This window comes from Pholcus phalangioides, unplaced genomic scaffold, assembly GCF_987345545.1.
Source record: "Pholcus phalangioides strain wild (caught in Gottingen) unplaced genomic scaffold, Ppha-v1.0 ptg000017l_1, whole genome shotgun sequence".
Taxonomy (NCBI): Eukaryota; Metazoa; Arthropoda; class Arachnida; order Araneae; family Pholcidae; genus Pholcus; species Pholcus phalangioides.
In genome coordinates, this window is record NW_028301610.1 from 7,296,418 (window position 1) to 7,311,619 (window position 15,202).

At 37.5% G+C, this 15,202-nt stretch overlaps 1 protein-coding gene across 1 annotated transcript in view; it reads left to right on the forward strand.

The window, feature by feature from the left end:
- LOC149072174 (uncharacterized) overlaps positions 1 to 15,202 on the forward strand; it is a 99,829-nt gene that overhangs the window by 56,197 nt on the left and 28,430 nt on the right. Inside the window, exons 3-6 of the mRNA XM_089247146.1 lie at positions 5,485 to 5,598; positions 11,046 to 11,150; positions 12,553 to 12,639; positions 13,248 to 13,369. Coding sequence (XP_089103272.1) covers positions 5,485 to 5,598; positions 11,046 to 11,150; positions 12,553 to 12,639; positions 13,248 to 13,369 — 428 coding nt within the window. The remainder of the gene's footprint in view (positions 1 to 5,484; positions 5,599 to 11,045; positions 11,151 to 12,552; positions 12,640 to 13,247; positions 13,370 to 15,202) is intronic.

Genomic DNA, 15,202 nt, shown 5'->3' on the forward strand with positions numbered 1-15,202 from the left:
TCCTAATGTTACTGAAATTCAACAGCGCCTAAATGAGCCTTTGCAGCCTGAACGAGTCGGTTGTGCTCAAGAATTTCTGTACATACAGAAAGGAATTGTTTTAGTTTGTTGGTTTTGTGAGTTTCATCTCACGCTTTTTGGATTATTTTTGAAGTGAATTTTTCATCATTGATCAATATAAAGTGGTCTATCACATGATCATCCATTGATTAATATGAAGTGATCCAATCACATCATCATCCATTGATTAATATGAAGAGATCCAATCACAAGATCATCCATTGATTAATATGAAGAGATTCCATCATTTTCCAATACGAAAATGATATTCAGCTATAACAGTCACATTTTTTGTCAAAAAATCCTCAAACGCATTTATCCTCTCTCTATAACACCTTAAATTCTTATTTCATTTTTTTAAATACGTATTGTGATTCATAGACAGTTTGTAGAAAATTCATATATCATGATGTCACAGCACACACCACACAAGTAACATCATAGAATTTTCATAAGGCTATGAGGTGAGGTAGCTTGTATGCCCACGCCATAACACGTGGATCCATGTGACCATTCCTCACTGTCCTTGTCAAACATAATAATAAAGAAACTAGATATCTCCATCATTCTAGTCATGGAAGCCCTTAAAAACGGGCCTGTATCTTATAGTGGTTTAATGTGAATCGGCTGCCCAAATACGCTTTCAAACTTTAATAATGCGTCTGCAATCGAACTCCGAGGTAAAAATTTTGGTGATTTTTATTACCTTGGTTGAGAAAATTAATATTGTAGTGGGCTCTTTGAAATATTGAAAGGGAAAATGTATTCCTAGTGCAAGTGCATCATTTTCCTATGTTAAAATCAGTTCCAGCGCAGACATAGAATGTTCCAAAGGGTAAAAAGTTAAATTTTCTCTATGCATTCGTTAAAAATAAAAATAAAAATTACGGTCTTTATTATTTGCGACCCGGCTCACCAGCACCCTTCGAACATGCTCAAGGTGGGTCTCATGCCCTTTAACATGGTGAAAAACTATGCTGTAGTACAAATATAATTAAAAATACTATATTTATTTATAACCATTGATTTATTTCTAATTTTTTACATATATTTTTGATTGCATATCCTATCTTATGTCAGTATAAAGTTTTACAAATATCTACCCTAGGCTTTCAACCCTTTCCGCTGCATAATAGAAATCACTATTAAAATACCACATATTTTTAATTAAATAGGTTTTCGTCCCATTTTCAGCACGTGCAAAGTACGGGGAGTAAGGAAAAAAGTGTTTTATTGATAAATCCAAATTTACAAAATATCTGGGCTCGTCATTACTAAAATAAGAGGTTTTTAATGAGACGAGATACTCGTCTGGTGAAAGGCTCAAAATGTTCCATTAAAATTGGAAATAACTTGATTTATTCGACAAAACAGATTAGATATTCAAAATTACATTCCTATTCAGCAGAATTTTTTTTTTTAAATGTTAAAAATATAAAAATTTCACAAAAGAGAATGAAAATTCGTCTGAGGATAGGCATAAAATAACTACCCATGGAGGCTGCAGTTTTTAAGGTACGCAAATGAAATTTAGTATAATATCTATTTCGAGATATGTACTCAAAGATTATGTTTAAATCATTTAGAGTTACGATTACAGTGAAAAAAAATCTAGGATTCATTTCTTTAAAGCACGTGCAAATAGTTTCCTCCTGAAGAAAAATTTCCCCGTCGGGAAGTCAGCGTTCCAAAATCGTTGGGCTTATCATCATTACAGAAATAAGAGGCCTTTTAAGCATGCGGTTCCGCGAGATATGTCGTCAATGCAGGGAAGAGGGTTAAAAATTTCCATTAAAACTGCAAAATAACTTTATTTTTACAACAAAACCGATTAGGTATTCAAAATCACGTTCAGAAAAACTTAAAAAAATGTTAAAACATAAAAATTTGATGCAACAGAACGGCAAATAGAACAAAAAATGCATCCAAAGGTAGGCATAAAATAACTACCCATAGAGGCAGCAATACTTCAGATATGCTAATGGAATTTAATATGCATCTATTTTAACTCTTTCAGACCCTGGTGCCACAAATGTGTGGGTTGTTTTTTCTCACTGTAGAATGTTTTCTTTTGATCTCAGAGAGATAAGCTCTGACTTTAAGGATTGTGTAAGTTTTGAGTTAGAAATATGGTGGATATGAACTTTGGGAGCTTTTCATCAGAGGGCAGCACTTGAAGTTTAACTTTCAGGGGGTTTTTAAGATGGATTCCAGATTAAGAAGTGCCTCCGGGAAAAGTGTGATTTATTAAATAAAATTTAGTGATAAAATTCTGAAAACAATTTGCATGTAAAGATGAGTATACCTTTCACCATCTTGACTGAAAACATTTTAAAGAAACGAATTATTTCTGCACAAAAAAATTGAAAAAATAAAGATTTTTTTCACATTTATGTTTTTAATGCATTTTTTGCAAAAACGCCAAAACATTTTGAGCATTCCAAAAAACGAATGCTCGGGTCTGAAACGGTTAAGACATGCACTCGAAGATTATGTCTAAGGCCGGCATTACACTATAAAGTCATAAAAAGCTCTTTTGAAAAACAACGAATTGGTTACATCACTCGAATTATTAGTTGTTTTTTTTTTCAATTTTTGTGAAAGATCTTTTATCAAACTTTTATAGTGTAATAATCCCAGCCTTGTGATTACAATAAATTGAAAAATCCAACTAAAAAAATATCTGGGAATTTATCTTTTAAATTTCGATTAATTAATTCATTGTCGATATCGAAGCCAAAAAAAAAAAAATTTGAGCAAAAACACTTTTAGGCTTGAAATTAATTGTAAGTGTAAAGAATTTCATCTGGAAACCCACAGATGAAGTGACGTCAGTGTATAAAACATCTTTATATCTCTCTCGACGAAGGAATTATTGTCGACAAGAAGCTGGATTTCCTTGGCCCAGATAAACTAGTAAGAAGAGAACAACCCGAATATTTCGCACTTCCTTCCTTAAATGCCCCGAAGCACGAGGAAAACACTTGCGGCGGCCGGTAGACAGAATGAATCAATGAAATGACTGAATGATTCAATGACTGATATTATACACTAAATAACAACAACAATAATAATGAAGCAAAAAAAAGTAAAATAAAATAAAATACCATCTAGTGATCCAATTACTGATTCAATAGAATTTTCTTCGCACTCACTAGAAAGAAATAATAACGTTATAATTAATTGTCTAACATATTTGAAAAGAGAAATGGTTTTGCAATTGTTTATCCAACAATTTCAAAACAGTGTAGCGTGTGTTTTAAGCATTGGTTGCAACGCGTTTTGAACTTTGTTTGAAGTGTCCTCCTGTTTTTTTTTTCTGTCGGTCAATATACGTTTGATATTTTATGTACGAGTCCCGAAATACTTACCGTGTTTTCTTGTTGTGATAGTTACTATATTTTCTGTCTGGTGTGGACACTCACGCGATGGTTTACAAAGCCGTTCGTGTGTAAATGACCCGTATTTTCCCATATTTGTTTGTCATCCCAACATTATTCTATAAAAAATGTCCCGTTTTTTTTTAAACGAAGTTTACTTAAGGGGTGCTTCTAAATATAAACTGACATTACTCAGACATGAATAACGCCCATTCTGATGGAGGTATTATGATGAAACTTGGTATATAGGAGGGCTGGACGAATCACAAAAAACTAGACGATGGAAAATTTTTAGGCGCTAAAAAATTTTTCACCTGAAGAAAAAGGTCCAAGTAATGCTTACTTTTTCAGGGCATAGCGACCCTCTTTCATGATGACAAATACGCTGCTATAAATTCCAAGCATTTTGTGCTTCTCTCAGGTCGGGATTTTACAATATAAAAGTTTCATAAAAGTTAATTTATAAAACTTGAAAATTGCAACCAATAGGGTAATCAGTTACATTTGAGCGAATGTAACCAATATTATTACTGGTTGTTTTTTTTTAAGTTTTGTAAAAGATCTTTTATCAAACTTTAATGATGTAATCCCGGCCTCAGCCTGCAATTTGGTAACTACACAAGGAAAATTTCAGGCTTCAATACAAATTTTTTAGTCGTCATGGCAACCTGGTGCTAGGGATTTGTCCAGCTCTGGTATATATGGAGAAAAGAAAAATTCAATAAAAAATATTTCAATATTTTACCACCAGGTGAAAAAGTGACGCTCTTTTATCGCAGTTATCTTTTTCTTGTGGTCCAAATAATGTATATATCAAGTTTCAATGAAATACGTCAATAAATACAATGTGGGTACTCACGATGGTTTACAGAGCCATTCGTGCGCAAATGACAGTATTTTTTGTCATTCCAATATTATTCTACAAAAATGTCCCGTTTTTTCTTCAACGAAGGTTACATGAATTTGTAATATAACTGGAATTGTGTGGGATGAAGATAATTCTCATGAGACTATTAATTTTTTTTTTTGATAATTATGAGATGATTATAAATATTCATCTCATATATTTGCTACGTTCAATATTTTTTCGTGAGATGCATTTTAATTCACTGCAATCAGTATTTTTCCCTTATTTCCCTCCATTGCCATTTTTTTACTGATTTTAACAGTAATTAACATTTTTGATGCTTAAAAGTTTTTGGCGGCAATGGGCCAATGTACCAAGTTTTCCTGTATATTGTGTGAGATCTCTCTATATTTCTCGTACATTTCTTTGTGAAATATAGTCAGCTCGATTATGATTAGAGTGAACATTTCCAAAAAACGGGACATTTCACCGATGTACAAATTCGATTTAACGTAACGCATTTACGATAGAAAATATTAAACAATTAACTAGAGTATATGTGTATAGAATATAAAAACGTTAAACAGAAACAAGAAAATAATTATTAACCCAAAACTTAAGCTTACTCTAATTATGAGTGCGTGACAGTATGTCCCGTATCCTTCGTACCTTTTTCACCGTGTCGAATTTCTGATAAAAATGTCCCGTTTTTTTTCAATGAATCTCCCTTGAAGTCGTTATTTAAATGATGATAATATTTTTTGCTCTTTTTTCCATTATAACGATAATTTGCATAACTTAATAATTATAATAATGACTATCCAACTCTTAAACTTTTCATGCACAACATCTTTGTTTTTGAATGAAATACGTTTTATTAATTCACGATTAATTTTCCTAGATTATCTTCATAACAATTAATTTAAGCGATAACTGAAAGTTTTTCAGAAATTGTCCTTTCTACTTTGGCGTCAATTAGCAGTGACCCGTTTTTTTCGCATTGACCATACAATTGTCCCGTATTTTTCCTGTTGCAATAACCTCCAATTATGAGCACCAGAAAAAACTTGTTGTGAATTATAGAATTGAATGATAACTTTAAATAACCTTAGAGTAAGATAAATTTATAGCATTATTTAATTTAAGTCTGTAAATATGACCGTGTACTTGATTTTCTACCATGTTTTCTTCTTTTAGTGTCGGGGGCGAAGTGTGCGGATGATGAATTCCAGTGTAAATCCGAAATTAAATGCATTCATCAGGATAAGGTTCGAGATGGTGTAAATGATTGCTCAGACGGGTCGGATGAAGGTAAGAAATCTACCTGCACCAAAATTACAGTACTCTCGCTAATCCGGCACGTATCAGACCGGGGTGTGCTGGATTATCGGAAATTTGTTGAAAAAGACTATTTGAATAATACTGTAGGCACCGCTTATTAGAATCAGGGATAATGTTATCATTCGGATATTGTTATGACTTTTGCAAAGTACAGAATGGGCCAATAACATGGAAGAAAATTTTGTTTTTATCAAGATTTCGGTTTATCCGAGGATGATGTCACTCTCCGATATCCATACGAAGGTTTATAACAGCTGGCTGATGCGAAGATGTATCTGAAAAAGAGAGAAAATTCAACGGTGGCCTTGCCGGGAATCGAACCCACGTTCTTCCACTTGACGGGTGAGCGCCCTAGACCACTAGGCTACAAAGACAACGAAAATCACAGTCTTTCCTTAGAGCTTGTGTGCATTGAACGGGATCGTACATGGACGGTCGGACCTAATTCGGGCCAAAGCTCACACAGTTACTGTCACCAGATGGCGACTTATCTGACCGTCCATGTACGTTACCGTTCAGTGCGCACAAGCTCTAAAGAAAGATTTGGGTATTCGTTTCCTTTGTAGTCTAGTGGTCTAGGGCCCTCATCCGATCGTGGGTTCGATTCTCCACACAAGGCCAGTTGACTTTTCTCTCTTTCCTAAATACATCTTGGCATCAGCCAACTATCATAAACCTTCGTATTTCGGTTTATTTAATCTTTTTTTTCCCCTTCAAAAGTTTTTTGCGTATTTGGACGTTCAGGTCGAACCAGTCTCCCCCCCCCCCTCCAATAAATTATCGTTATCAACCTGCAAGACCATGTAGGAGATCAGGAAGTGTAATGTCGGAAGGGGCAACGGTCCACCTACGGTGAAGACAAATGAGCCCTTTTTAGTTCTTGGTCAGTTTCTTGCAGTTCCACAGTTGCTCTGCCGAAAGACTTTCTCAAGAGATCTATGAAACATACCATAAAAAAGATTACCATAATTCGCAAAACACATCAGGCAATTCCATTCAAACTCCTCATAGTGACTGAGTTATAATAAACGCAGGACTTTAGCTTAAAGCGAAAATATCCTGTTTTAGGATAATATTGGAGTTTCCCAATTTAATTATACTGACACTACTGCGACTTATGTAACGCTCGTTATGGTGGACGTATTTCATTAAAACTGCGTATATACGTTATTTGGACCATGGGGAAAATGATATGCGATAAAAAGCGCCACATTTTCACCTATTGGTCAAACATTGAACTATTTTTCATATTGAATCTGTCTTCCCCCCCCCCCGGTCCATATATCCTATATAACAAGTTCCATCAAAATACCTCCATCAGAATGGGCGCTATATACGTCTAAGTAAGTTTATTCATAACCACTCTGTAGTTGCACTACCGGGTGTGAGCGCGGTAGCCCAGGTTAGTAACATACCCTCCTAAAGTACCAAAGGATGTTTAGAGGTGTCACGAGTTCGATACCCGCTTCATCTTTGTCAGAAACCTTGCCTGACACAGGAGTACAACAGAAACGGCGACATGACCCCAGAAAAGGATTGCTACCGTAAGGAGTCCCACATCGAGGGGTTAGCGCACCAACCTCTCGGTCAATATAAAAAAAGCTGCCGTTCGGAATCGGCAATAAATTGTAGGTATAGGTCCCAGTCTAACTAGCCCTCGTGTGCAGAAAATGACCGTGGTGCGACAAAAGTAATCAAAGGATAGCCGGGGTATACGCAGGGTTGACCTTAGGACGGGGCACGAAAAGCTTGTGAGAGGAGCAAAATTTTTCTTCCCGAGAAATTTTGAGTTGCCACCCTTCAAAAACCATTTAAATTAACAGAAATTGGTTAATATTTCATACATAAAGGTATTTTTAAATTTTTTTCACCAAAATATTAATTTTTTTCCTAATTTTTGGCCGGCTTGGGGGGCCTCCTGTGCCCCCCCCCCGCGTACGCTTTTGGTTAGTAGGTTGGACTGTAGTAGTTTCAGAGCTAAAGCGTCACCTGCCGGTGGCAAATGCAACTGTTCTCTCCATAAAATTTTTCGGTATCAAAAAAAGTCCCATATATACAAATACAACGCCACAACAGGCAAATTGCCCAACGAGGTGGCTGACTTAAGAACATCATGGATCCCCGAGCCCCTACCTACTACTGCTACACCACACATGCACCCCCCCCCCCCGCGGAACCCCCCAACGAATCGGTACATTCGGGAATGTGCGTGTATGTGTAGTGCAACCTGACGTAAAGTTTGTTTCTGTGTAATGCTTGTTATGTGTAGTGCTGTCATCTGCCCCCAGTTTTACTAACTATGAGTGAAGTGTTATGGTTGAATGATTTACCGTTGTAGGACTGTTGCTCTCTGTGGCGAGACTTTTTAACGGGGAGATCGGCTCGCATTTGCGCCTTGAAGTTGGGAACCACAGAAAACCAACTTCAGCCGACCACCACTGTGGGGTTCGAACCCGGATCCTCGCATCACGAGTCCGGCACTATAACCACTCGACCACCACAGCTCTGTACATGATATATTTTTTCAATTGTTGAATTTTTACTTTTTTTTCTGTTACTTTTGGATCACTTGAACAATAGGCTACTTTAAATTTTCTTTCGTGCTTCAAAAATGTCATAATTTGACAAAAAATGTCCAAATCATTGTTTTCCTATTAGTTACGGAACGCGAGGAATAGCCGTTTCTTTCACAAAAAGGAAAGAAACCTTATATTGAAGACAGCACTTATGCTGGGAAAACTTCCTGCAGGAAGAAAATGGATTCTGTTCAATGCTTTTGGGGAGACCAATTTTTTTCCCAAAACAGGGGTCGCGTGAGGGAGGGGGAGTATTTTCAGGAATGGTGTCCCCCCTCCCCCAATTAGCTACCCTGGAAGTTATTCTCTGGCATTTTACTTACTTACATCGCTGATCATTATTTTATTGGTCTGAACCACCCACGAAAGATATTCAGATATGTGCTGATTGATTGTCATACATACTGCGCAACGATCGTCGTACTTTGTGTATTAACTGCTTTTTCCGGGCAACGCCTGGTATTTATGCTAGTCATTTGACATTTCTCATGCGGGAGATTTTCAGCTGCAACGGTATAAAAGTGTTTTATTCTTTCTTTTCTGAGCAATACTGGTGTGATATTGCAGCCCTGTCATCATCTCCGACATCTACATTGTCATCATCTTATCTTTTGTTTTCGGTTTTCCCCCCTTATTTTATATTTTTTTACCAACTTGAATTAAGCTAGGGCCACACTCATCTCCAGCATGGTACAATAGTCATTCGCAAATATTTGCTTCCAAATGTGTGCCTCCCCCCTGCTGCAATGAAGCACCAGTCTGGATCAAAGTTCCTTGGCGAATATTTGCTTCTAGAACACTCTCCATGTTGCGACTGTTGACGTTCTTGAACGAATGTATGGCCAAATGGATTGGAAGATCGGATAGGAAGGAGGCTTGAAGGTCCTGGTCGTTCTCTTCGAGCAGCCTCCCAATACTTTCCGGTCTTCAACACTTGACTATCATTGTGCCAAACTACTCGCCCATGGCCAACCTTAGAACGTATTGGGCCAGGCCGGACACGAGTGTGGCCTTGGCTTTAGACAAAGAAAAAAGGGAGATTTTAAACACGATTTTCCCCCTCGTTTTTCAAATGTAACAAAGGATTTTACACTCGGCAACTTTCTCCAGCTGAAGAACGAGTTTTACGTTCCAATAAGACGAGGTTGGACTGAGATTTGAGTCCACCGTTTGAGAAATTAATATATTTTTGATAGCTGCTTCGAAATAATGAGACTCGTAAATTCTTGGCATTTTACACATGAATGTATAAAAAACCTTCAAATTTTTTTTAATTATTTCGTAAATACAAACATATTTTACACAAATTCAAACATATTTTACACAGATACAAAGATATATACAAATTTAAACTTAAGTTACGCAAATGCAAACATATAATACACAAAAGTAAGCATATAATACACAAATACCAATATAAACTGAAGAGCCAAAAAAACTGGTACAGGCATGCGTATGCAAATAAAGAGATATGGAACCAATCAGAGTACGGCGCTGTGGTCGGCAACGCCTATATAACACAACAAGTGTCTGGCATAGTTGTTAGATCGGTTACTGCTGCTACAATGGCAGGTTATCGAGATTTAAGTGAGTTTGAACGTGGTGTTATAGTCGGCGCACGAGAGATGGGACATAGCATCTCCGAGGTAGCGATGAAATTTGGATTTTCACGTACGACCATTTCACGAGTGTACCGTGAATATCGGGAATCCGGTAAAAAATTAAATCTACGACATCGCTGCGGCCGGAAAAAGATCATGCAAGAACGGGACCAACGACGACTGAGGAGAATCATTAAACGTGACAGACGCGCAACCCTTCCGCAAATTGCTGATCATCATTGCAGATTTCAATGATGGGCCATCAACAAGTGTCAGCGTGCGAATCATTCAACGAAACATCATCGATATGGACTTTTGGAGCCGAAGGCCCACTCGTGTACCCTTGATGACTGTACGACACAAAGCTTTACGCCTCGCCTGGGCCCGGCAACACCGACATTGGACTGTGGAGGACTGGAAACACGTTGCCTGGTCTGACGAGTCTCGGTTCCAATTGCTTCGAGCTGATGGACGTGTACGGGTATGGAGACAACCTCATGAATCCATGGACCCTACATGTCAACAAGAGACTGTTCAAGCTGGTGGAGGCTCTGTGATGGTATGGGGCGTGTGCAGTTGGCGTGATATGGGACCCCTGATACGTCTAGATACGACTCTGACAGGTGACAGGTACGTAAGCATCCTGTCTGATCACCTGCACCCATTCATGTCCATTGTGCATTCCGACGGACTTGGACAATTTCAGCAGGACAATGCGACACCCCACTCGTCCAGAATTGCTACAAAGTGGCTCCAGGAACACTCTTCTGACTTTAGACACTTCCGCTGTCCACCAAAATCCCCAGACATAAACATATCTGGGATGCCTTGCAACGTGCTGTTCAGAAGAGATCTCCATCCCCCTCTTACTCCTACGGATTTATGGACAGCCCTGCAGGATTCATGGTGTCAATTACCTCCAGCACTACTTCAGACATTAGTCGAGTCCATGCCACGTCGTGTTGCGGCACTTCTGCGTGCTCGCGGGGGCCCTACGCGATATTAGGCAGATTGTCAGTTTTTTTTTGGCTCTTCAGTGTATAATGAACAAATGCATACAAACACAATACAAACAAACACTTTATAACCTCAAGGGACTGAAAAGTCCTTCCAGTGGGCCTAAAAAAATTAGTTATTAAATATTGCTTAGCAACAGCGTATAATAATTAGTCAAATCCGCTTGATATTAAATCTTAGTTGTATGTGATCTCACCTTTTCTTATCTCTTCAATTCTTACAGAATGTCCTGTAGAAATGCACCGATGCCGTTGTGGCGTACCTCGGTGCATTCCTAAAAGCTTTGTCGAGGATGGAGTCAGGCATTGCATGGATGGCTCGGATGAAGGTATATATGATTATAAATATGTAATCTCGTATAGCACATGGCGGTAGTAAAATATGCACTTATTAAATCTTTTGGATGCTACGCAATTATTGATAAAAGTAGTGTGCGTGGATATTAACCCCTTTGCGTTCACGGACGAAATATTTCGTCTAAACGCCAGTGAAATAAGTTCAATACCCAGAGAGAGAGAGAGAGAGTTCTCTGTGTTTTTTTTTCTTTCCTTTCTCCTCACTATCGTGAGGCTTTATTGTAAACTAAAGAACCAAAATTGTTTTTTTTTACCCCGTCTTTTCTATACTCCTGTTAGTGATTTTTTATTCCCTCACATATAATGTATCTTTCTACTATATACATGTAAGAGTGGACGGGAGGTTGAAAGAGACCCCCTTTTTTCCTTTTTTTAACGCGCGGTTAGGTTAGGTCAAGGTTACCAGATTTATCGCCGATTGGTCAAATAGAGATAATGCTAATTTGTTACCAAAAGCTTTTATGTGAAGTGGTTAACTCACACACACTCTCAGTAAAACTCTAGAGCAAAGCCAGACAACTTCAGTGGTGAATGAAGCCGAGGTAGAAATCTTCAGCTGCGAATGAGGCCGAGGTAGACATCTTCAGCTTCAAATGGAGTGAAGGCAGGCGGATCCAGGGCGATATGTCAGAGAAGAGACTCGAATTACTGTATAGGTACATAGGATCATCCCGTATTTTGCGGGACAGACACATTTTCCCCATATTATTCGGCTCTTGGAATGGGTGATCACCTTCATCGGCCCCCCCCTCCCGGATCCACGCCTGATCCCGATATTTATTTGTGCCACCAAGTCAACAAATCCCGTATTTCTTGGCACGGTGCGTACGTTCTTAAAAACACCATTTTGGAAGCTTGCAACCTTAAGATTGATTTTTGTTTCAAAAAACGCAATGTTCAAGAAATTGACTATGACATTATCGTATAAGATTCAAATATCAAATTATTTAATTGTATTTCAACAATTCAGAAACGGTTCTGAACATTTAGCAACCATTTGTGTGTATGTGTGTGTGTGTGTGTACAAATATCGGTTTGCAGAGTACGTAAAAAATAGCAATTGCGCGAAGGTTGAATTTTTCCTTGGAAGGTGCTCCCGACCTTTACGCCCATGCGACGGATAGGCCAAAAAAGCAAAAAAAAAAAAAAAAAAAAATACGATAATCATATCTATGAGGAGTTTAAACACCTTTTGAAAAGTTTAGAGTTTATTGATTTCTGTTTCAACAACGTTCAATGAACTGAATTTTTAATCTATCGAACATAATTATTTAACTTTCCCCGCGTGAAGCGTGAACTTAAAACAAAACCTAGTTGTAGTTATAAGCAATAAATTATTTATGATGTATATAAACATTTTTTTTTTAAATTTAGGAGAAGCAGATAGCAACTTCATTTGCGCTGAAACAGAGAAGCTTTTCTTGGTTGAACTGAAGAAAAGGAGGCGGAGAGACACGGGAGGTAACTTCTTTTATTTATGTAATAATATAGTACTATAACTCCTGGGCTATATACTAAGGGCTGTCTCATCCCTTTAAAGTTGCTCTTGCCACCTTGGCTCAGTGGGCGTGGTCTCGAATCAGGTGTATGGCGTCACTGCTCTAATACTTTCAACTGAAGCGCGACCTTGAAATACCAGGGTAGCCAATGGCAGTTAACTGGTTCTCTCAGGGCGATGACGCCAGCCGGTACCGACTCCAACGCGTCAGGAGACAGCCCTTATTATATGGTACTGACTAAACTTTGACTCTTTATGCATCAAGATATTGTCCAAGTATTGACCCTTTCCACGTTAAAATGATCAACGCACCCACCTATAGAGCTAAGACCAAAATGCACAGTACATGTTCTTGCTTATTTAATTCGATCAAAACCTACACAATAACGTTGATAGGAAGGATATTTTACTCTTTTCCGTATACGCAATGCACTTACTGTGTTGTTTTTTTCTGATTTCAAATTTAACGTCTTTGTATGTATGTGTATTGTGGCAACTGCATATTACTTTCTTTTCAGTTTTCAATATACCTCTTGGTACATATGATTACTGACAATTTTCTTTATTTCAGGGGAAGCAGATATTTCATCAGAGAAATATTTTACTCCCAGCTCAGTTTCAGACACATCGTCAAATTTAGGTGTTAGCTCTACGAATATCATGCAAAACTTTGGTTCACTATCATCTGGAAAGGTAAGCACTGTGAAAGCACAATGAAATTAGAATAAGACAACCATAAGTATTCTTTATGGGCATTGTATAATATTTTATCTTGTGTATATATTGTTTATAATTTTTGTTATTTGCATTTTTAATTGTGTTGCTGTATTTTTTAAATATATGGCATCCATATTTTTATGAGCATCTTTTTCTCAGCCACCTCGTTGGGCGTTTTGCCTGTTGTGGCGTTGTTTTTGTATTTGTATAGTGAGAAAAGGTAGTGATAATCAACTGCGCGTTGCTCTCTCTTCTCTCTCACATAACCAGGGCCGGATTAACCATTAAGCAAAATAAGCACGTGCTTAGGACATCAAGAGAAAAGGGGCACCACAAAAAGTTATCGAATTGTATTTTTTTTTTTTTTTTGTTAATATACAATTCTTTTCCCAGCATCAACCATTCGGTAGAAAATCCTCATAAGATCATATTGAAAATTATAAAGTATCTTGAAATTCCTCTTTGACACAAGATGAGAGGCATATGCTATGACCGCAGCGACAATATTGAAATCTCAAATTTAGAGAAACTAATAATATTGCAAACAAGAATTCACACACACGTTAAAACAGAGTTTTTGAAAGATGTCACAAAGATTCCATAAAGTATATATAAAAAAAGGTCAGAGTATTTTTATCACCATCATAGACCAGCTTATGCAGGTAACGGCTTAGGAGGCCCGTTCCCCCTCCCCCAAAAAAAGATGATTGAAAAATTTAAAATATTTTTGTACAAAAAATTAGAATATCGGAAGAAAATACCTTTGTGTGTTATTAAATCAATTTCTGTTTATTTGAAGGTTAATTACTCAAAATTCCTCTGGAAAGATTCCTTGTGATCCCTCGAAAGGTATCGCCCCCTGGTGGGCGATAGAAGCAATGGGTATAACATAGAATCCTATGGGTTCGATTGAGTTGGGGGGGGGGGGGTGATGAGACTAAAAAATTTCTGAAGAAGGGGGCGATGGAATAATAAGTTTGGAAAACTGTTTTAATTGAATAAGGACGACCTTATATATATAACGTGAGCAGATCTTTATAGGTAATAAGATCGTCTGTGTGTCATTTGATCCATTGTAGAAGCAAAAGAGAAATGCTACCAGATCTAGATTGCAAACGAACTCGAAAATGTATCAGAAGAAAAAGGTACCCAATGATGGTGATTAACCAAAAATAAGGTACCTGTAGATAATATTATGGCTATGCCAGTTCTGTGGTTCCTTCTGAAGCCGGTTCGGGAAATTCTATAAAGCAGTCAATGGGAGAAAATATCTTGGAATGCTTTTAAAAGACTAGAGCATAGTTTCCAACCTTTTCATTTCATCGTCCCCTTCTTCAGAAATTTTTTCTTTCATCGCCCCCTAAATCAAGTGAACTCATAGGATACTATGTTAAATACGTAGCTTCTATCGCCTCCCTGGATCATTCCATCACCCACTTTGGGAAACACTGGACAGAAACAAAAGATAAAAATCGGAGGTCTGTCTTTTTCGAAAACATGAAATAAAAATTTGGGACCTTTCAAATAAATGAACTGTGTGCTTAGAAATATTCTGCCTTAGATATTATTTACTTCTTTAATATAACATTTCATCCAACGTGTTTTTTTAGGTGAATACGTCTTTTAAATCATTTGACGATACTGGGTGCATTCGCAAAGAGTTGCGAAACTTTTCGAAAACGAAATAATTTAAACGTTCATATCTCAAGAAGTATTTAGTATATATCAGTGATTTTGATGTCTGCGGGTAGATCTCATTAAAGCAAATCCAATGAGATACCCCTCTGGTTTCAATACCTCTTCTCTGGT